Consider the following 22,018-nt stretch of genomic DNA (forward strand, 5'->3'; position numbering starts at 1 on the left):
GGCATGACCTTCACTCACTGCAACCTCTGCCTCCTGGGTTCAAGCAATTCTCCTGCCCCAGCCTCCCGAGCAGCTGGGATTACAGGCACACACCACCATACCCGGCTAATTTTTGTATTTTTAGTAGAGACAGGGTTTCACCATGTTGGTCAGGCTGGTCTCAAACTCCTTACCTTGTGATCTGCCCACCTTGGCCTCCCAAAGTGCTGGGATTAACAGGCGTGAGCCACCGCACCCGGCCCTTTTTTCTTTCTTTCTTTCTTTTTTTTTAAGACAGAATCTCGCTCTGTCACCCAGGCTGGAGTGCAGTGGCGCAATCTCGGCTCACTGAAACTTCCACCTCCCAGGTTCAAGTGACTATCTCGCCTCAGCCTCCTGAGTAGCTGGGACTACAGGTGCCCACCACCACGCCCGGCTAAGTTTTTGTATTTTTAGTAGAGATGGGGTTTCACCATTTGGTCAGGCTAGTCTCCAACTCCTGACCTCAAGCAATCCACCTGCCTCAGTCTCCCAAAGTGCTGGGATTAAAGGTTTGAGCCATGGTGCCCAGCCTGCTTTGTGACATTTTAAATTATCACTCAGGTCAAAATATTTTCTAACTCCAATTGTGATTTATTTTGTGGGTCATTTAAAAATGTATTCAGCACACTACAGCCTTAAACTCCTGGAATCAAGGGATCCTCTGGCCTCCAAGTAGCTGGGACTGCAGGCATGTGTCATTGTGCCCGGCTGTATTTAACTTGTAAACATAGGGACTTCCCAGTTACCTTTTTGTTACTGACTCTAGCCTCACTGTAATGTAGGCAAGAAACATACTTTGCATCATTTGAAGCCTTTGAAATTTGTTGAAACTTGCTTTATAGAACAATCTGGTCAGTTTCTTAAATGTTCCAAATGTGCTTGAAAATGTGCTTTGTAATTTGAAGTCGTTGGGTATAGTGGACTCTATACGCTTGTTGAATCAAATTTGCTGCTCGTGTTATTTAAATTTTCTATATCCTTGCTGATTTTTTCTTATTCTTTCTCTGTCTTTGTTTTTTTTTTTTTTTTAAGAGAAAGAGTTGGTCTCATTTTGTCTCTCAGGTTGAAGTACAGTGGTGCCATCATAGCTCACTGCAGCCTCAACCTCCTGGGGTCATGTAATCGTCCCACCTCAGCCTCCTGGGTAGCTGGGACTATAGGCATGCACCACCATGCTCAGCATTTTTTTTTTTTTTTTATTTGAGACGGAGTCTTGCTCTTGTCACCCATGCTAGAGAGCAGTGGCGCGATCTTGGCTCACTGCAACCTCCGCCTCCCAGGTTTAAGCTATTCTCCTGCCTCAGCCTCCTGAGTAGCTGGGATTACAGGTGCCCGCCACCACGCCCAGCTAATTTTTGTACTTTTAGTAGAGACGGGGTTTCGCCATGTTGGCCAGGCTGGTCTCGAATTCCTGAACTCAGGTGATCTGCCCGCCCCGGCCTCCCAAAGTGTTGGGAATTACAGGTGTGAGCCACCGCGCCCGCCCCTATTTTTTTTTTTTTTTTGTAGAAATGAGGGTTTCCCTATGCTGCCCAGGCTGGTCTTGAACTCCGGCCTCATGCAATCCTCCCATCTCAGCCTCCCAAAGTGCTAGGATTACAGGCATTAGCTACTGCACCTGGCCCTGACTTTTTCTATCAGTTCTGAAAGAAGTATACTCTATTAATTGAGAGAGGTGTGCTAAATCTCCTACGATGATTGTGAACTTGTCTATTTTTCCTTGTAGCTCGGTGCTGTATATTATTTGAGGTTTTGTTAAGTGCATACAAATTTAGAAATGTTTTCCGGCGTTGGTTGAAAATCACCCCCGGTTTTGGCCGTGGCCGCGGGTGAAATTCGGCGCCCAAGAGCCTCCGGGGACCTCAGCTCACCGCGTGCTGCCGCCATGTGCGGCGGTGAAACCCAGGCCCCGACAGGGGCCGCGGCCTCCCCCCGGGTGCGGCTGCTCGCGTGGTCTGACCCCTGACTCCTGACCCCGGCTGCAGACCCCTAACCCTATTTTTCTCCCCGCAGAACACTGGTCCTCCTACGCCTGAGACCGACGTTGCCAGGACCGCAGGGTCAGGGGGACTTGGCTGTCCCCCGTCTTTCAAATAAAGCTGTTTGTCTAAAATAAATAAATAAATAAATAAATAAATAAATTTTTTAACTTCCTGGTGAATTAAACTTATTGGTATAAAATGTCCTTATTTCTAGTAATGCTTTTTGCCTTCAAGTCAATTGTGTCTGATTTTAACATAAGCTTCTTTTGGTTTATGTTGCATAGCTTATCTTTTCCTACAATTTTACTTTCAACCTTTTGATAACCTTATTATTGTTTATTTATTTATTTATTTAATTTATTTATTTTTGAGACAGAGTCTTGCTCTGTTGCCCAGGCTGGAGTGCAGTTGCGCAATCTCGGCTCACTGCAAGCTCTGCCTCCTGGGTTCATGCCATTCTCCTGCCTCAGCCTCCTGAGTAGCTGGGACTACAGGCGCCTGCCGTGACCACGCCCCGCTAATTTTTGTGTTTTTAGTAGAGATGGGGTTTCACCTTGTTAGCCAGGATGGTCTCGATCACCTGACCTCGTGATCTGCCCGCCTCGGCCTCCCAAAGTGCTGGGGTTACAGGCGTTAGCCACCGCGCCCGGCCTATTGTTATTTATTTATTTAAAAAAAAATTTTTTTTGAGACAGAGTCTCGCTCTATCACCCAGGCTGTAGTGCGGTGGCACAATCTCAGCTCACTGCAACCTCTGCCTCCCGGGTTCAAATGATTCTCCTGCCTCAGCCTCCTGAGTAGCTAGGATTACAGGCACGCGCCACCACACCGGGCTAATTTTTGTATTTTTAGTAGAGACGGGGTTTCACCATGTTGGTCAGGCTGGTCTCGAACTCCTGACCTCAAGAGATCCACCTGCCTTGGCCTCCCAAAGTGCTGCAATTATAGGCATGAACCACCACGCCCAGCCTGTTATGTTATTTGAAAAAGAATGGTCTGGAATATAAGAGCATTTTTACTTAATTGAACAACCACCCAAAGAAAAATTGGTTAATTCTCTAATTAACTGGTGGGATTGGTGAGACAGGGTTGTTTTATGTTACGGTCTTTGGAATAACCAATGACTTGGAAAAAGTCATCCCCATGGGGGCAGCAAAGAGTCATTGATAAAGAGCCTGCTGAATTTCTGAAACCTGGTGAAACTTGTTATATATAATACAATAATAAATATTAGGTAACATTTATCGAGCACTAGGCCCTGTGCAACACTTTCTATACATCATTTAATATAATCATTAAAACAATGATCTGTAAGGTGGATGTTATATTTCTTTCACAGATAAGAAAACAAGTTTAGAGAAGTTAAGGAACTTGCCTGTCATATTAGTGAGGGTCAGAGCTGGGGAATGAAGAAAAGGGAACAGGTTGAGGCGACTTGAACAGCAGATCACTAGGATTCAGCAACTGATTGTGGTCCCTACTTCTTTTTTCTTTTTCTTTTTTTTTTTTGAGGCAGCAGGGTCTGGCTCTGTCACCCAGGCTGGAGTGCAGTGGTGCGATCTTGGCTCACTGCAACCTCGGCTTTCCAGGCTCAAGTGATCCTTCCACCTCAGCCTCCTGAGTAGCTGGAACTACAAGCACATGCCACCATGCCTAATTTTTGTATTATTTTCTGTAGAGACAGGGTTTGGCCATGTTACCCAGGCTGGTCTTGAACTCCTGGACTCAAGCAATCCACCCGCCTCAGCCTCTCAAAGTCCTCGGACTGCAGGCATGAGCCACCATGTGTGGCCGAGGTCCCTACTCTTTTATTCGGGAGCCATAGAAGCCAGAACTGCAATAAATTCTAGTTCTGGACTTAGAGCTAGGCTCCAAGCTGAACTGAAATTAGGAGGAGCCAGTAGTATAATGCCTGGATGAAAATGAGTAACTGGGGCAGCTTAGAGTTAATAGGAAACCAAGAATAGAGCAGATCATCAGGTCAGCAAGTCCCTGCAGAGTAAAGCAGAAGAGTAAAGCCATGGTAGGGACACAGGGATCCGAGTGGCCCTGGAAGAGTCAAGAGGATACTTGTGACAAGGGGCTAGTGCCAGCAAGATATAGACTTCTTAAGGGAATATCTGGTTTGAAAAGATTAATCTGGCAGACCTGGGAAGGAACATGGACTAGGACAAGCAGCCTTAACAGAGTATTCAGATCAAGAAAGAGAACAGATCTGCTTTACTCTAAACTGGTACTACCACTGACTTGTAAAAAAATATTTAGTAGGGACACGTGGCTATGATGTGTTGACCCAGAGAGAAAAAACAGAACCAATACATGGAAGTTACGAAGAGATTTATCTAAGGATAGTAAAAAGGCCTTTCTAATTACTGAGAATTACAGGGAGTTGAAAACTACAGTTAAGGACACAGTGGAAATGTGAGCCTGTGGATAGCTGAAGGGTTCCAGGTTACAGATTCCAGTGAAGGAAGAGGTAACTGTGGGAGTAGTGTTTTGATAAGTAGAAAAGGATGGGCATCAGGATAGAGCTGAAGGGGCCAGTCTTTGAAAGCTGGAGGGATGTTTTCTCAGCTGAGGAAGAGACAGGAACTAATGTAAAGGAAGAAACATAACAAGCAGAGGACTTCCACAAGAGAATTCTACACAGGGTTCTCAATCTTCTCAGAGGAAGTTCCCCCAAGTTTTTAGTTGAATCAAGGAGAGGGTGGTTCATAAGGCAAGAGATGAAGTTTTTATTTTAACTGTACAGATGATGTATAGTTTAAGCTAAGGAGGAACAGCAGTCTAGCTATAGCTAACAAAAAACTCTAAACTGTTTGAAATATTTTTTTCTCAGTGATGGACATGAGGGTGCCCATCTCTGCACAGGAGGTCCCTTTGGCTTAGCTCAGGAAATCTGCACAGCTCTCTTTGTTGGCATTACGATCTTAGGACTTCATGTTGAAAGAGTGAACTTCCAGGGCTCCCCAAGCAGAAAATATCCCTCCAAATAAACTGACTAGTTTAGGAACAGCTGGCCAGGCAACTGTCCCAATGTTTGGAATTTGGAAAATTTGGTCATTGAAGTCTGGCCCCAGGGAAAAGAACTGAGTTCTGCGAGTCCTGCAGGGGAAGAGAGATTACTTTGGAAGGCCTAATGAAGGCAAATCTCAGCCCTTCCTTCACCTTTCCATTCTTTTTTTTTGAGACAGAGTTCAATTCTGTTGCCCAGGCGTGATCTTGGCTTACTGCAACCTCCACCTCTCAGGTTCAAGCAATTCTCCTGCCTCAGACTCCCGAATAGCTGGGATTACAAGCGCATGCCACCACACCCAGCTAATTTGTGTGTTTTTTAGTAGAGATGGGGTTTCAACATGTTGGCCAGGCTGGTCTCGAACTCCTGACCTCAAGTGATCCTCCTGCTTCAGCCTCCCAAAGTGCTGGGATTACAGGCATGAGCCACCGTGCCTGGCTAAGCTTTCCATTCTCAGTGAAGAAAGTGATCTGTTCTCTTCCCCATTGGCTGCAATAAGCAGACTGGACATCATACTATGACTAGAAAAGGCAATCCCCAGCTTTCTCTAATCCTCTGAATGGAATTGGGTTAGGTTTGGAGGGGAGAGGTGGGTTCATGGAAAGGAATTACCATCATGGTGCCAAGACTACTAGGTGTCAAACCACTTCAGAATATGGATACAGAGGGAGAATATTATTCTCCTTTAAGAAGTAGTGCCTGTGTCTGCCTTTTTTGTGGGCTTATGTGGATTACATCTGCATTCCACACATCACAGCTACCTCTGTCCTGATGGCTATTCCTCTAGGAAAAGCTAAGGAGCAATCTACGAAGACAATGAATACATAAGGGAGATTGTTTACAAAAGAAAAGTGTTCCAGTGGATATAGAGGAAAAAATGGTCAGAGGTGAGGTAGAAATTTTTTACTTTTCCCAATTAGTGAACACCTTTTCCCTTCAACCTTCTACAGGCTGTTTATTCTTGCTCCTGTAGGAAGGGGTGGCAAGGTATCAGCTTTCTCTTTGCTACCCACTGCTACTTCTAGACCACTGTGCTTCCATCCTCTTGCAAAAATTCTTCTCCCTTTGAAGCTTATGCCATCTGGCTTTACTGCCCTTTAACACCTTTTTCTTTTTCTTTTTGGAGTGCAGTGGCATAATCATAGCTCACTGCAGCCTCAAACTCCTGGGCTCAAGTGATCCTCCAAACCCAGCCTTCAGCACCTATTAACCTCTTTTTGTGCCAACTCTTACTATCATCCTGGGAGGTTTTAGAAAAACCCATGAAAAATACAGTTAGTTCCTGACCTCCAACTCCAACGAATAAATACTCCCACTTTCAATTCCTTAATTTCACCATTTCTAGAAAAACAGGTTTTTGTTGATGGCAGCTTCAGGGCCATAGTAAGGACTGGGAGAGGGTAGCATTCTTCTTTTTTTTTTTTGAAACAGGGTCTCGCTATGTCACTCAGGTTGGAGTGCAATGGTGCCATCAGGGCTCACTGCAACCTCAAACTCCTCAGTCTCAGGTGATCCTCCCACCTCAGCCTCCCAAATAGCTGGGACTACAGGCAAGTGCACACCCAGCTAATTAAAAAAAAAAAAAAAACTGTAGAAATGGGGTCTCTCACTATGTTGCCCAGGCTGATCTTGAACTCCTGGCCAAAGTATTGGGATTACAGATGTGAGCCACCACACCCAGCCAGGGTATCATTATTGAGTGTAGTAAGATTGATGGTGCCAGCACTGGCTGGTGTTGACTTGAAGACTCACTGAAAGACTGGGACTGGCAGCCATGATGCATAAGGGCAGAATAGCCTGGGGGTTGTACTGCCCAGTGATACTTGGGGAAAGGTTCAAGATCTGGATTTGACTCTTGTGCCAAGCTTCCAAGAAACCTAGGTTCAGAGGTAAGAGCACCTTTCCTATTAGCTGCCTCTCTGGGGACATCTGACACTTTCAACATCCACCCCCTTGAAATACTCTTCCCTTTGATTCTGTGACAATTATCTACCAGGTTTTCTTCTTCTTCACTCGCTGTTCCTTTTCAAAGATTCTCCAAGAGCTCTTTTTCTACTTGTGCCTTAAATGTTGGAATTTCTGAGAGCACTCTTCCTAGCCCTCTGCTCTTTTCTGGGGAGCTTATCGAAATCTATGGCTTCAACTACCACTGAAATGTTGATGTTTCAGAATTTCTGGACTATATATCACAGGGCTTTCTAAAAAGTAGTTTTCTGGCCAGGCACCACGGCTCACGCCTGTAATCCCAGCACATTAGGAGGCCGAGGCGAGTGGATCACGAGGTCAAGAGTTTGAGACCAGCCTGGCCAACATAACGAAACCCCGTCTCTACTAAAAATACAAAAAATTAGCCAGGCATGGTGGCGTGCACCTGTAGTCCCAGCTACTCAAGAGGCTGAGGCAGGAGAATTGCTTGAACCTGGGAATGAGAGGTTGCAGTGAGCTGAGACGTGCCACTGCACTCCAGCCTGGGTGACAGAGCGAGACTGTCTCAAAAAAGAAAAAAAAAAAAAAGTAGCTTTCTATAAAATAATATGTGCATAATAAAATAATTTCAAGCAATAAAGATAGATGTAAAATGAAAAGTATAAGTCTTATCCCTCCTAGGCCCACTCTTCATAATTTTTTAATGCATGTGTAAATGTGTCATATTTATTCTGTGCTTGCTTTTTTTCTCCACTTATATTTTTCTCTTAAGTTTTAGATCTGTGTATTAAACATGCCACTAGGACATATCTATCTAGCTATCTCACAGGTACCTAAAACTTCTTCCCCTTCTTTGGAATTCTCCCTCCTGCAACACCCTACCACTAGTCTCCTTTTTACATCAACACCATGAAAAAACTGTCTTTATACGTTGTGCCTTCTCAATTCAATCTGGTTTCTATCCACCATAACTACAAAACAGCTTTCTCCAAATTTCCTAAATGACCTCCTTGTTGCAGTATCTTTTTTGGGGGGACAGAGTCTCGCTGGAGTGCAATTGTGCAATTTTGGCTCACTGTACCTCTGCCTCCTGGGTTCAAGCGATTCTCCCACCTCAGCCTCCCAAGTAGCTGGGATTACAGGTGCCCGACACCATGTCTGGCCAATTTGTGTATTTTTAGTAGAGATGGGAGTTCCACCATGTTGTCCAGGCTGGTCTCGAACTCCTGACCTCAGGTGATTGGCCCACCTCGGTCCCCAAAGTGCTGGGATTACAGGTGTGAGCTACCACACCTGGCCTTTTTATTTATTTGTTTGTTTTATTTACAAAAAAACCAAAGTCTTGTTCTGTTGCCGGGAGTGCAGTGGTGCAATCTTGACTCACTGCAACCTCCGCCTCCTGGGTTCAAGTGATTCTCGTGTTTCAGCCTCCGGAGTACCTGCGATCACAGGTGCGCACCACCATGCCCAGCTAATTTTTGTATTTTTTGTAAAGATGGGGTCTTGCCATGTTGGCCACACTGGTCTCCAACTCCTGGTCTCAAGTGATTCACCTGCCTAGGCTTCCCAAAGTGCTGGGATTACAGGTGTGAGCCACTGTGCCTGACCCTTGTTGCAATATCTGATAGATACATTTTATTTATTTTATTTTATTTTTTTGGAGACAGAGTCTCACTCTGTCACCCAGGCTGGAGTGCAGTGGCACGATCTCAGCTCACTACAACCTCTGCCTCCTGGGTTCAAGTGATTCTTGTGCCTCAGCCTCCCCAGTCGCTGGGACTACAGGCGCGCACTGCCATGCCTGGCTGATTTTTGTATTTTTAGTAGAGACGGGGTTTCACCATGTTGACCAGGCTGGTCTCCAGCTCCTGACCTCAAGTGATCTGCCCGCCATGGCCTCCCAAAGTGCTGGGATTACAGGAGTGAGCCACAGCACCCGGCCTATTTATTTTATTTTTTTTGAGACAGGGTCTTGCTCTGGTGCCCAGGCTGGAATGCAGTGGCGCGATCTCGGCTCACTGCAACCTCTGCCTCCTGGGTTCAAGCAGTTCTCATGCTTCAGCCTCCCAAGTAGCTGGGATTACCGGCATGTGCAACCACACCCATCTACTTTTTTTTGTATTTTTAGTAGAGACAGGGTTTCACCATGTTGGTCAGGCTGGTCTCGAACTCCTGGCCTCAAGTGATCCACCCGCCTCGGCCTCCCAAAGCTAGGATTATAGGTGTGAGTCACCATGCCCGGCCCTGATGGATATATTTTAGTTAGCATTTTACTTTATCTCTGTTACACTAAACGCTTTCACCAGTTTCCTTGATAGTTCTCTATGGTTTTCTTCTTTCCTTTCGGTTTGCCCCTTCTCAGTGTTCTCTTTTCGGCTTCCCTCATCCTATCCCGCAAATGCAGGTATCCTCTCTAGCCCACTTCATGGCTTCAACAGCTATCTATATGCACACGCACATACACCTCGGACCTTTCTTTTGGGTTCCCAACCCACATTAGCTAATATCCCAGGGGCACCTAAAACTCATTATCTCCCCCCTAAACGAGAAAGAAACTGGTATCATTATTCCCCGGTTGTCCAAGTCACAACATTCGTATCTCTTAAACCAATCTGTATCTCCCCATCCGCACTCTCCCTTCCACAGGCAGACCATCATCATCCTTGCCTGGAAAAGACCTCACAACTGCTCTCCTTGATTCTCACTTTGTCCCCTCAATTCATCCTTCACACTGCACGCAGCGATCTAAAATGCAAATGAAATTGTTCACATCTCTGCTGAGATTCTTCAAAGACTTTTCATTGCCTTCAGGATAAAAATCAATTAATTTACAAGGCTTCGCATAATCTGGTCTTCCCCTATCTATTACCACTTTCTTAAGCCACACCAGGCTGTTGGCAGCTCCAGAACGTACCCGCACCATCCTCCCCACCCCCAATTCCCAACAGCCCTACACGGATCAGCTAGGCGACACTTCCTACAGGAAACCGGCGTTCAAAAGGTAAATGCTGAACGAATGAATTCCGAGACGGGATCTGGGCACCGCTTTCGGCTCCGGATCCGGGTTTACGGAACGTCCGGGTTATCAGGAAGCTCAGAGGAAAGGTGAAAGCCAGATCTTGACCCTTCACTCAAGTTCGCCAGACAAACCGATCCCCGTGGTATTCCGCCCTTATGAGTCATGGCTGCCAATCCCAGCCTTCCAGTGGGTCTTGAAGTCGCCACCAACCAGCTGTGGCGCCACCAATGTTTCCCATTCAAGAATGCTATCCTCTTCGATTCCTTATTACCGCCCTAAGCAGCCGTCAAGACAAACCAGCGTTGCCAGCTTGCCCCAAAGCAAGATGGCTGCCAATCTCTATCTCTCCTCCCGAAGTGAAGCTATCCACTCCCCGATTAATGCCGCTGCCAGGCTGCCCTCACTTACTATGGCTACTCCGGCTCATGTCTCACTATGGCCTCGAAGCCGCCACTAACCGGCCGGGTTCCGGGAGGCGCCGTTCAGGATGCAGCCACCCCCGCCCGCCTGTCCCCTCCCCCACGGCCGCGGCGGCGGCGGCGGCGGCGGCTGCTGGAGCCCGCATGCGGCGCCGTGAGGCAGGCCCGGGAGAGCGGCGCGGATGGATCCAACATGGCGGCGCCGAGCCTGAGCCGAGAGTGAGGCGGAGGGGCGGCCGGAGTGGGGAGAGGGAGTCGAGCGGGACGGGGCGGGGCCGGGCGGGGCCGCAAAGGGCTTGGGGAAGGAAAGTGGAGGGGGAGGCGGTGGCGACGTCCAGCCTGAGAACCTCAAGAGAGGGAGGTGACGGGACGCTGAGAGGTGGGGGAGGGGAGCTGCCGAGGGGGGCGTGCAGGGGAGATGGCAACTGCGGGAGAGGGCAGGGGTCGAGACGGAGGAGTGAGGGCATGGGGAGGGGCGTAAACAAGGGCTGAGACTGGGCCCAGCCAGGGGTATTAGAGAGGCCGAGGTGGGGAGTGGGGCTGCGATCCGCTCGTATTGAAGGGGGTAGGAGCAGGAGGGAGAGGCTGAGGGTGTGAAGGGGAAGGGGGCTGTGGCATGTGGTTGGAGGGAGGACTGGACTCTGATGAGGGGTGTTGCGAGGAGGTGGGGAAAGGTCAGAATTGGAGTTAAGACGTTTCTGGGGGGGCTTCGAAAGTGTTAAATTGGAGGTGGGAGGGGGAAGGGCCTGGGGAGAATTTGGGTGGAAAAGGGGAGAACGGAGGCTTGGGGAATGGAGAGAGTGTCGGTGGGAGGAGGTAATGGAGAAAGTGAGAGACTGGGAGGAAGAAAGTTTGGGAGGAAGGGGAGTGGAATGGGAGATAGGACAGTGGAGCTGCACGGGTGATAGAGGTTCGGGGGTTTCCCTTTCCCCGGTGGAGAGGAGGATAGAACAGAGTTAAGCAGCATCAGTTGCAGCCAATTCTAATTGCCAGGCCCTTAGCTTTTAAGAGGGTGGGAAGGGCAGAAGGGAATGGTCATGTGGGTTTGCAGAATTGGGGTTGGATGAGAATTCAACTGGGTTTGTTTTCCAAAAGACTCCCTAGCTTACTGTTCCCTTGTTTTTCCTGCTTGGGAAAATGGGGAAGCCGGTGTCGCCCAAGTGTGGAGGAGCAAAGGACTTTTCTAGTTTTAGGCATTAGCAATACAAGAGTGGGGGAGCAGACATGGCTATATTGGAACCCTATATGCTAAGGTGGAGGCTCTGGAAGTCTGGGCATCTAGACAGGTTAATTAAATGAGTGCTGTAGTTTCCAGACCCTTTTGCTGTTTTAAGTCTGGAAGGGAGGGGGTAACATGGATACTGTATGTAGAAAAACTTTCCCTGGTGAAACATAGACGTATAAGTGGATGCTGCGCCATTAGATATTTTGTTCTTATTGTGTGCTAGTTAAGGGAAAGGGCCAAATGTAGAATTTGGAGGATAGTGCTGGTCTGCTGTAACCACTTTCCTCCCAGTTTTTTCTAAAGATGAAAGTTAACATTAATATTGTAACAAAATAGGAATAAGGAATTGTGGAGGAAGATGAGAAGATGCCAGAGGGTAATTGGTTTTCCCAGAAGTTCTTAAATTTGGGAGCTGTCTTGCCACAAGCCATTGAGACTGGAAATTCTTGGAGTTGGTATTGTTTTTGTAAATTGACTAATAGAGAGTTAGGGAAGCCTGGAGACTTGTTGGGGGTGAGTTCTCTAAATGGCTTTAGGCTTGTCTGTGTACTTTTGCAACAAGATTGTCTAATTCTATGGGCCTTTGAGGTTTCAAAGTAAAACTTGAAAATTAATTATTTTCCCCTCCTTATTTGTTTTTGTTTTGCTGCTGGCTGTGAAACTTGTGCTAGGAAGAGACCTGGGAAATTAAGTTTCTTGCGGAGGTAAGTCTAGAACTTTTTTATTGTTTTCAAACAATGGAAGGGAATGGAAATAGCATGGGAGTTATTTTGAGGTTGGGTACATTAATGAGGAGGAGAATGCCAGGGAAAATGAGTTATCATTCATCCATCTGAGTGCATGAGATCTGTTGTAATCACTGTCTTTAGTTAATTGGAGATAGGAGGTGAAAGAGAAGGAGATTTAGATGTCTTGGGACAATCCCCCAGCTTTGGTTTGTTATTGTCTAGTCTTCTTGGTCAGCTCCGAAACATTTTTTTTTTTTTAACATATGGAAGGCTGTATTCTAGTACATTGTCTACTAAATGTTGCCCTTGGAGGGTTGCTGGGACACCTTCCTTCCATGGGAAACTTTTCCTCTAACTTTCTCTTCCAGCTGTTGGGGGGTTCCTGGCATCCTTCTTTTGAAAACATACTATGTAATTCTGACTTCCAGATATTTGATTACATTTCCTATCCCACCAGCAAGAATGTACTCTTAACCATCTTTAAGATTTTCTATGTAGTTTTCATTTCAAGTTTCAAGATACCACTTTTTTTTGTAGTTCTTCTGCATGACTTTTCCTCTGAGGACTTCTGAGAGAGTCAGATATCTCTTAATTCTATGAAATTACAAATATCATCCCTGTTCAGAAAAGATGACTGTCATTTTCATTTCAAGACAGCACTCTTTTATTTCTTTCACGTCGCTTTCCCCTAAGGGCTTCTGAGAGAGCCAAGTACCTCAAAAACTACAGATATTCCTGGTTGGGATGAGACCAGACTTTGCTTGGAAGTAGAAACGTAGTAGAGAAGGACCAATCAGGAGGAAATCCTGAAGATACCTATAGACTGTTGGCCCTTGGCTGACTTGGACTTCTCTAAAGAAAAAAGCAAAACTCCAGGAAATACAATAATTCCTTGGAATCAATTATTCTTGGGAAACTGTAGGGGAGAATTCATGTGTTACTATCTCAAATACAGCCAGACCAGTCAGTGGGATCAGGACTTTCTGTGTGCTGGAGTTTCGTCTCTTGGTATTTGGCAGTGTTTCAGATACCAAGACTTGAGTTAGTTCTAATCTTCTGTTCAGAGGGTTACATTCTCCTCACCATTCTGATACCTGTCATCTAGAATCTCTGTATGTTTTAAGTTGAGCTCCCTTGCTTCATTGTCACAGAAATATGAGTATATTTTGGTTTTAGAGGAAACTGGTCATGTTTTCTAATTTTACTAATCAGCTGAACTTTCATCACTTTTTTTTTTTTTTTTTTTTGAGGCAAGGTCTCACTCTGTACCCCAGGCTGGAGTGCAGTGGTGCGATCAGAGTAGCTGGGACCACAGGTATGTCCCACTATGCCCAGCTAATTTTTGTTTATTGTTTGTAGAGATGGAGTTGTGTCATGTTACTCAGGCTGGTCTCGAACTCCTGGGCTCAAGCAGTCCTCCTGCCTTGGTCTCCCAAAGTGTTGAGATTACAAGTGTGAGCCACCATGCCAGCCCTCATCACATTCTTTTAATGTTAAAGTTAGATAGATTCTTGGAACCCTTATCTGGGTTGCATTAAGTGGAGAGGGCTGCCTCTTAACCTGCATGACAGTATCCTCATATTTCTCCCAAGGACATGGCCTTGAGGAACTTACATATTTCTATGTTTGCTTCATTGAATAAGCAATATAAGTCTGATTAGTGACCTAACAAGGAGAATTTGCTGCTCATCCAGTTCCAAGACTTTAAAGATGACCCTGAGGCTTACGAGCAGGATCCTTTGTGTCTGTCTTGCAGAGGATTACATTTCTAATATCCCCACAGAACTCCAGATTGAACTAGGTCAAAGTAGACCTCCTGGGATGGGGCAGAAGTGGATGTAGAACTACCACCTGTTCCTCAGCTGAATGGCAACAGCAGGTGACAGAGGACCCAAGGTTGGAGTGGCATGAAACACCTTAGTGCAGTTGGACTTGGGAGTTAAATGAACATGTATGTCCGACAGGCTTTTCTTTTCTTCCGGAATGTTGTTTGATGGGTTTGGATGGAGGGACCAAATGGCTTTTTCTAGATCTAGTGTGGAAAGTGACATGCATTCTTTTGACCCTTTACCATGCTCCACCTAGAATAGGGTTTCTCATCCTTGGCATTATTGACATTTTGTGCTGCATGATTCTTTGTTGTGGCAGACTGTTCTGTGCATTATAGGATGTTTCTTTTTTCTTTTGAGACAGGGTTTCACTCTGTCACCTGGGCTGGACTGCAGTGGCGCTATCACGTCCCACTGCAGCTTCGACCTCCCAGGCTCAAGCGATTCTCCTACCTTAGCCTCCCAAGTAGCTGGGATCACAGGTGCATGCCACCACGCCAGGCTAATTTTTATATTTTGCATAGAGATGGGGTTTCACCATGTTGTCCAAGCTGATCTCAAACTCCTGGGCTCAAGTGTTCCTCCCACCTTGGCCTCTCAAAGTGCAGGGATTACAGATGTGAGCCACTGCACCTGTCCTATAGGATGTTTCTAAATATCCCTGGCTTCTACTCATTACATGCTGATTGCAGTCCCCTTCCCCACCAGGCATAATAATCAGAAATGTCTCCAGACATTGCCACATATTCCCCAGGGGTCAAATTTGCCCCTGGTTCAGAACCACTGACCTAAAAGCTATTATAATTCCTAGTACATTGATGATCTAGCCTGGGATCTAGGACTCAAAAGGTGGCTAGTGTGTTTGTTTCCTCTCAAATGTAGGGAGTTAACTTCAAGGGATTGAAGCTTATAGAATTACATCCATTGATACATAAGTAGGACCACAGTGCTTTCCTGTATTTTGCCTTATTTTCCATTGCGAGGGTATGTGGGGACAGTGTTTCTTCATTTCCTGGGGTTTAAGCACACTTTAAATTAGGGAACTGTGGAGCAACCGGCTCTTCTGGTTGGTTTAATGTGAAACCTACCCATCTGCTTTATCTGAGAGCCTCATAATCAACAGCTGGCCCAAGGGAACAGGTGGGATAGGGAACAAAGAGAAGTTGCAGGGGCTCTGAGGAGGCTCAGTTTTCTCATGTTGCCTGCTATGAGCAAGAACTTATTTTCCTTTAGCACCTTCATTTGTACCCAGTGACAGCAACAGGTGAATCGAGAGGAAGAGACAAGGAATACCAGTCTATAATTGAATAGCTATTTCCCATGCTTTGGGTGGGGCATCTGGGCTCTCAAAACTATATATGGATTACATTTCCTGTCTGCATATCAGAACCCATGGTATAGGGTTAAGTGATCCCAGAGTGTACCTCCCCTTTTCTTAAGGGAATGAGTTTCTCTGTGCTTTCATTTTAGTTTTTCATCTGAGGAAGAAAGGACCAGTTCCTACTTACTCTTCAGCTTTCTCTATCAGCTTTGTTTTTCCAAAGAAGCTTATTATTTTATTGTTTCCTAGTCTAGCCTCAGTTCCTTTTTGTATAAAATGGACAGAGCAACCTGTTTTAGTGTTGAGTAGGGTAGAGTGGTGTGGTATGGTGTGGGTAGTTCTGGACATTGCAGAGGCGGCTATGGCTAGTTAGAATATATGCATGGTAACTGAATTACCTGTATCTGTTTTTAATGGGGTCCTCTCTTGGACTTTTGTGAATTTGTTTCTTAATTGGAATTGCTTGAGGTGATCTCCTGGAGATTAAGTTCAGTTCAACAGTGGGTTGCTCCCACTATATTTGAGGCTCTGTCCATTACTAGGCACTAGGGATATAAAGATGAATATATCTCTCCATGAGTTGAGTAGGATCTAATGGGATAATAAATACACAAATAATTTTAGTACATGGTGATAAATGGTGTAAAGGAGATATGCATAGTGTTCCATAAGCGCACAGAAGAGGACTACTTATCTCAGCATGGGGGTGTAGAAAATGCATTTTGAAGATGGCATCTGAGCTGACTCTTAAAGAATGAGTAGGAGTTAGCCATCTGAAAAAGAGTGATGATGGGGGTGTGGAATAGAGAAGGGAGAGGGGCATTCAGGCAAAGAGAAGAGCCTGAAGAAGGTATAGAGAAACAAATTGCATGATGTATGTGAACTATAAACAAACTGATAATGTTAGAGAATAAAAAGCGGATGTGATGGGAAATGAGGTTGGGAAGGTAGGCCTGATCTTAGAAGGCTTGATGTGTGTGTAAAGAATTTGGAGTGTTCGGCCAGGCGTGGTGGCTCACGCCTGTAATCTCAGCACTTTTGGAGGCCGAGGCAGGCGGATCACAAGGTCAGGAGTTCGAGACCAGCCTGGCCAATATGGTGAAACCCCGTCTCCACTAAAAATACAAAAAGTAGCTGGGCGTGGTGGTGGGTGCCTGTAGTCCCAGCTACTCGGGAAGCTGAGGCAGGAGAATCGCTTGAACCCGGGAGGCGGAGGTTGCAGTGAGCCAAGATCGTGCCACTGCACTGCAGCCTGGGCGACAGAGTGACTCTGTCTCAAAAAAAAAAAAAAAAAAAAAAAAAGAGTTTGGAATGTTCTTATAGATAACGATGGGGCTATCAATGGGTCTGAAGCAGGAAAGTGACTTGGTCAGTTGTGGACTTCAGACAGCTAACTGAACTAGATGTGGCAGTGGATGGATTTAGGTAGGTTAAGATTGGTGTTGCAGAGAACTTTTAAAGTTACAGTAGTCCAGGTGAGAGATTATTGTAATCTGAACCATGGCAGTGGAGGTGGAAAGGTAGGATAGATTTAAGAAATATCTAGAAGTAGCATTAACAGGAATTTAGGATTGATTGTGTGATTGGAGAGTGTGACCAGAGAGTGCACAGTATAGGATGGTACTGTCTGGTGGAGCAGTAAGTATGAGTGACTTGAATCAAAGTTGTTGAATTTGAGAATTGATTAATGGCTGCGTCATTGGTATTTCCCATAGCCCATAATGATGGAGGAACTTTGTGAATCAAGAGCCAAACTATATAATGAATGTGGGGCTGTAATTGGTCATTGATAGGGATTGGTAAATGACATCCATGAGGAAAGCTTAGAAGGTGGTATTGCCAAGGCCAGGTACGGTGGCTCACGCCTGTAATCCCAGCACTTTGGGAGGCTGAGGTGGGTGGATCACCTGAGGTCAGGAGTTCAAGACCAGCGTGACCATCATGGTAAAACCCCATCTCTACTAAAAATACAAAAATTAGCAAGACGTGGTGGTGCGTGCCTATAATCCCAGCTACTTGGGAGGCTGAGGCACGAGAATTGCTTGAACCTGGGAGGCGGAGGTTGCAGTGAGCCGAGATTGCGCCACTGCACTCCAGCCTGGGTGACAAAGTGAGACTCCATCTCAAAAAAAAAAAAAAAAAGTTGGTATTGCCAAATAGGGTGAAGATCAAGGGAGTACAAATGGCATAGAATTACAAGAATGCTTATTGTAGAAACTTAATGTTTATTTTAAATCCACGAGTTTTGGTAAATATTGATAAACTTTCTGAGCAGTTATCGTTTCTCGATGTGGTTGGATTGTAGGAAAAATGTGGAGGGATGATTCTGGGCTGCAAAGGCCAAGGATGCTTGTATCTTTGAAATGTTTCACAACCATTTATATAAGAGTTACCCAGTGATTTTCTCATTGGATTCTTAACAACTCTGAGGTGTAGATTCATTCATCCCTGTTTATAGATGACAGCACTAAGAATCTGGAGTTAAGTGACTTGCTTACGGTCACACAGCTACACAGCCTTTCAGTGATACAGTCAGAATTTAAACTAGTTCTTTTTTTTCGAGATGGGGGACTCACTCTGTCACCCAGGCTACAGTGCAGGATTATAGCTCACTGCAGCCTTGAACTCCTGGGCTCAAGTGATCCTCCTGCCTCAGCCTCCTGAGTAGCTGGGACTACAGGCACATGCCACCATGCCTTGCTAATTTTTTTCTTTTTTGTAGAGATGGGGTCTTGCTATGTTGACCAGGCTGATCTTGAACTCCTGGCCTCAAGCCTTCCTCCCACCTCAGCCTCCTGTGCAGCTGGGACTACAGGCGTGTACCACCAAGCCCAGCTAATTTTTTCTTTTTTTGTAGAAACAGGGGTCTCCCTATGTTGCCCAGGCTGGTCTTGAACGCCTGGGCTCAAGTGATCCTCCTGCCTTGGCCTCCCAAAATGCTGGGATTACAGGTGTGAGCCCCTGTGCCTGGCCAGTGTTTATTTTTAAACAAACACTTTAAAAAGTTAATAAACATGTATAAAGCACCATACTGTGCCAGGCATTGTTAGCGACTGGGAATATGGGAATGCATAAGACTAGTTCCTGCCCTTGAGTGTCTCATTGGTTCTTTCCCTGCCCTTTCAGTACGGTGGGGATTGCAGCTGCTGAGCAGGGATTCTGGAAAGCATTGCGTACCTGAGCCCCCAGCATGGCGGGCCTAAAGCGGCGGGCAAGCCAGGTGTGGCCAGAAGAGCATGGTGAGCAGGAACATGGGCTGTACAGCCTGCACCGCATGTTTGACATCGTGGGCACTCATCTGACACACAGAGATGTGCGCGTGCTTTCTTTCCTCTTTGTTGATGTCATTGATGACCACGAGCGTGGACTCATCCGAAATGGACGTGACTTCTTATTGGCACTGGAGCGCCAGGGCCGCTGTGATGAAAGTAACTTTCGCCAGGTGCTGCAGCTGCTGCGCATCATCACTCGCCACGACCTGCTGCCCTACGTCACCCTCAAGAGGAGACGGGCTGGTGAGGAAGTATTAGGGGCTGGAATCAGGGAAGAGTTGTGGGAGGCCAGGAAGGAGCAGCATAGGCGTCCAAAGGGGAGGACACATTGATCCTGGGGAGTACTTAGAGTTAAGTTGTGAGGCCCACTGGGGGTTTGGACTGACAGAAGGGAAGGGTGTATATTTTCCTGAATGATTACTTCTCCTCCTACAGTGTGCCCTGATCTTGTAGACAAGTATCTGGAGGAGACATCAATTCGCTATGTGACCCCCCGAGCCCTCAGTGATCCAGAACCAAGGCCTCCCCAGCCCTCTAAAACAGGTGAGAAGACATTAACTCCCCCTACTTTCCATCATCAAGTAAAAGGACACTGATCCCATCACATTCTGGGCTTTGCCAGCTTAAATGAAAGGATGCTGTGCCCCCACATCTTGCCCCATAAAAAAAAAAAATCAGGCGAGGTGACATTTCTCCTAGGTCCTGTATTTGCTCTCACATGTCTTTTTTTTTTTTTTTTTGAGACGGAGTCTCCCTCTGTTGCCCAGGCTGGAGTGCAGTGGCGCAATCTCGGTTCACTGCAAGCCCCACTTCCCAGGTGCATGCCATTCTCCTGCCTCAGCCTCCTGAGTAGCTGGGACTACAGGCATCCGCCACCACGCCCAGCTAATTTTTTGTATTTTTAGTAGAGACAGGGTTTCACCGTGTTAGCCAGGATGGTCTCGATCTCCTTACCTCATGATCCACCCGCCTCGGCCTCCCAAAGTGCTGGGATTACAGGCGTGAGCCACTGCACCTGGTCTCACATGTCTTTTCAAGTCACATTTTTCCACTGCTTTTAGTGCTAAGTCTAAATGATTCCTTCCTCATTCCAAGAGAAGTGTTTGAATTTCTGCCTTTACCCTACTGTGTTTTCTTCCCTTTTACTTTCTGGTCAGTGCCTCCCCACTATCCTGTGGTGTGTTGCCCCACTTCGGGTCCTCAGATGTGTAGCAAGCGGCCAGCCCGAGGGAGAGCCACACTTGGGAGCCAGCGAAAACGCCGGAAGTCAGTGACACCAGATCCTAAGGAAAAGCAGACATGTGGTGAGGAAGTTCAAGGGTTCCAGAGATGGAGCAGACTTGAAGGAGAATATAAAGAACTGTTGGGACACTGGGCAGTTTATGCTATTCAGTGTGAGATTCACTTTGATTGCCATTGCAAAGTGAGGCTGAATGGTTTGGTGTCTGGTGGAAGAACTGCTCTTTATGATTGTGGCAGGGTACATTTCAACTCTTGTTAGTTAATACTACATCACAGGGATGTTGTTATAACATCCTTATTGTAGGATGAGCCAAGTCGAGTATTAAAATGAACTTCTATGCCTGGTAATTAGGAAAATATCTCCTATAAACAAGTTGCTACCTGTGAGTAATGGGAACAGTGCTGACCTCGGCATGTCCCGTTTAAGGGAACCTCCTGCATTCAGGCAAGGATTTCAGAGATACATAGAAATAGTCCTGGGGAAGATGTAGAGAAGCTGTCAGGTGTTATTCCCTACTTTTTTATTCTGTTGTGCTTTTCAGTTTTCAAGCTTGGGTTGTAAACTCATCCCTTACTGTAACCTCTTCTGCTCTGTATCTTCTGTTTCCAACAGACATCAGACTGCGGGTTCGGGCTGAATACTGCCAGCATGAGACTGCTCTGCAGGGCAATGTCTTCTCTAACAAGCAGGACCCACTTGAGCGCCAGTTTGAGCGCTTTAACCAGGCCAACACCATCCTCAAGTCCCGGGACCTGGGCTCCATCATCTGTGACATCAAGTTCTCTGAGCTCACCTACCTCGATGCATTCTGGCGCGACTACATCAATGGCTCTTTATTAGAGGCACTTAAAGGTGTCTTCATCACAGACTCCCTCAAGCAAGCTGTGGGCCATGAAGCCATCAAGCTGCTGGTAAATGTAGACGAGGAGGACTATGAGCTGGGCCGACAGAAACTCCTGAGGAACTTGATGCTGCAAGCATTGCCGTGACCTATTCCCTCTTCTCACTTTGGGGACTGTTCCCATCACCCACCTCTGGAGCTTACACTGTTCTGGGGTTTGTTCTCTACCCTTCCAACCAATCACACCCCTGCCTTTTTTTTTTTTTTTTTCAAAGAAAAACACAAAAGAAAGTGGAAGTGGTATTCCCCACCCCTCCCTGCACCCATGTGCCTGGGCTTCCCCTTTGTTTCCCTTTTCCATTTACCCCCTAATGTGTCTCTACAGCTACCTTACCACTGAGCCGTAAGACAAATGTATAGGAAGAAGCAAAGTCTACAGCACATAGTCTTTGTAAGGGATTGATGTGAACACTTTTTTTGGATGCACTAAGGAGTTATCAATACTTCTGGCTTTATGAGAGCTCTTAAATTTTGTCTAAAAAACCAAAGGGCTGTGAGTAAGGGAGCTATGTGGAAAGTGGGACTCTGAAGTGTATTTTGAAAATTAATCGCCACCCTCTTCCAAATTATAGAATTTTTTAAAAACAAGCTGTGGCCCTTTCCACTCTCTCCTGGCCTCTGGTGCTGCTCCTCTCTGCCGCCTTTCCTCCATTCCATGGCTTGAAACCTCTGCCTGATGTGGCTCCTTCCTTTTTCCCATTTGTCAAACCCTCTTCAAAGGAGGAACAGATAAGACTGGGTCAGCCTAGTCATGCCTCCCAACTGTGGTGGTATATGTGTACACACATACACAGGGTGGATGGAGAAGAGGTTGCTGATTAAAATACACTCCCCCTATAAAGGGGAAGGGGGAGTGTGACACTTTCTTTCCATGTTCAAGTGAAAATAAATAATGTACCCTGCAGCCCTTTTCCCCTTTGCTTTCTTCTGGCTTGGGCAAAGGGCATCATAGGTGAAAGTGAAGTAATTCCTTTTTCCTTCCCCCTCCTCCACTCCTATGCCCACTCCCATGCTTGGGAGAATGGGGCTGGGACATGCATTGAGTGTTGCACTTTTATTTAGGTAGGGAGGCATGTTGAATGAGCCAGGAGGTCTAGAACTGGAGCTTAGTCCAGC

At 46.3% G+C, this 22,018-nt stretch overlaps 2 protein-coding genes and 1 non-coding gene across 9 annotated transcripts in view; 2 read left to right on the forward strand and 1 right to left on the reverse strand.

The window, feature by feature from the left end:
• UFC1 (ubiquitin-fold modifier conjugating enzyme 1) overlaps positions 1 to 10,510 on the reverse strand; it is a 26,278-nt gene extending 15,768 nt beyond the window's left edge. Inside the window, exon 1 of the mRNA XM_055364369.2 lies at positions 10,373 to 10,510. The gene's annotated coding sequence lies outside the window, so the exon portion shown is untranslated. The remainder of the gene's footprint in view (positions 1 to 10,372) is intronic.
• Positions 1,811 to 1,939, forward strand: LOC115932621 (small nucleolar RNA ACA64). The gene has a single exon (XR_004068860.2). It is a non-coding gene; the product is annotated as a small nucleolar RNA ACA64 (small nucleolar RNA).
• DEDD (death effector domain containing) lies at positions 10,435 to 21,806 on the forward strand. 7 transcript variants are annotated; one of them, XM_031011606.3, is made up of 6 exons: positions 10,435 to 10,602; positions 12,280 to 12,312; positions 18,613 to 19,001; positions 19,194 to 19,301; positions 19,916 to 20,062; positions 20,614 to 21,806. In XM_031011606.3, exons 3-6 carry the CDS (start codon positions 18,677 to 18,679, stop codon positions 20,988 to 20,990), a joined length of 957 nt encoding a protein of 318 aa, XP_030867466.1. In that variant the 5' UTR covers positions 10,435 to 10,602; positions 12,280 to 12,312; positions 18,613 to 18,676; the 3' UTR covers positions 20,991 to 21,806. The 7 variants fall into 7 exon arrangements, with proteins under 7 accessions (XP_030867466.1, XP_030867478.1, XP_030867469.1 ...); XM_031011609.3 differs by lacking the exon at positions 10,435 to 10,602 and adding an exon at positions 10,642 to 10,762; XM_055364257.2 differs by lacking the exon at positions 10,435 to 10,602 and adding an exon at positions 10,759 to 10,910.
• The last annotated feature ends 212 nt before the right edge of the window (positions 21,807 to 22,018 follow it).

Source organism: Gorilla gorilla, chromosome 1, assembly GCF_029281585.2.
Source record: "Gorilla gorilla gorilla isolate KB3781 chromosome 1, NHGRI_mGorGor1-v2.1_pri, whole genome shotgun sequence".
Lineage (NCBI taxonomy): Eukaryota > Metazoa > Chordata > Mammalia > Primates > Hominidae > Gorilla > Gorilla gorilla.

Bases quoted from the DNA above. Each gene is read 5' to 3' on its own strand.
- DEDD (XM_031011606.3), top strand. From the start codon at position 18,677: ATGGCGGGCCTAAAGCGGCGGGCAAGCCAGGTGTGGCCAGAAGAGCAT. The intron at 19,002-19,193 runs GTGAGGAAGTAT...CTCCTCCTACAG, and splicing joins CCTCAAGAGGAGACGGGCTG to TGTGCCCTGATCTTGTAGAC. The intron at 19,302-19,915 runs GTGAGAAGACAT...CTTTCTGGTCAG, and splicing joins TCCCCAGCCCTCTAAAACAG to TGCCTCCCCACTATCCTGTG.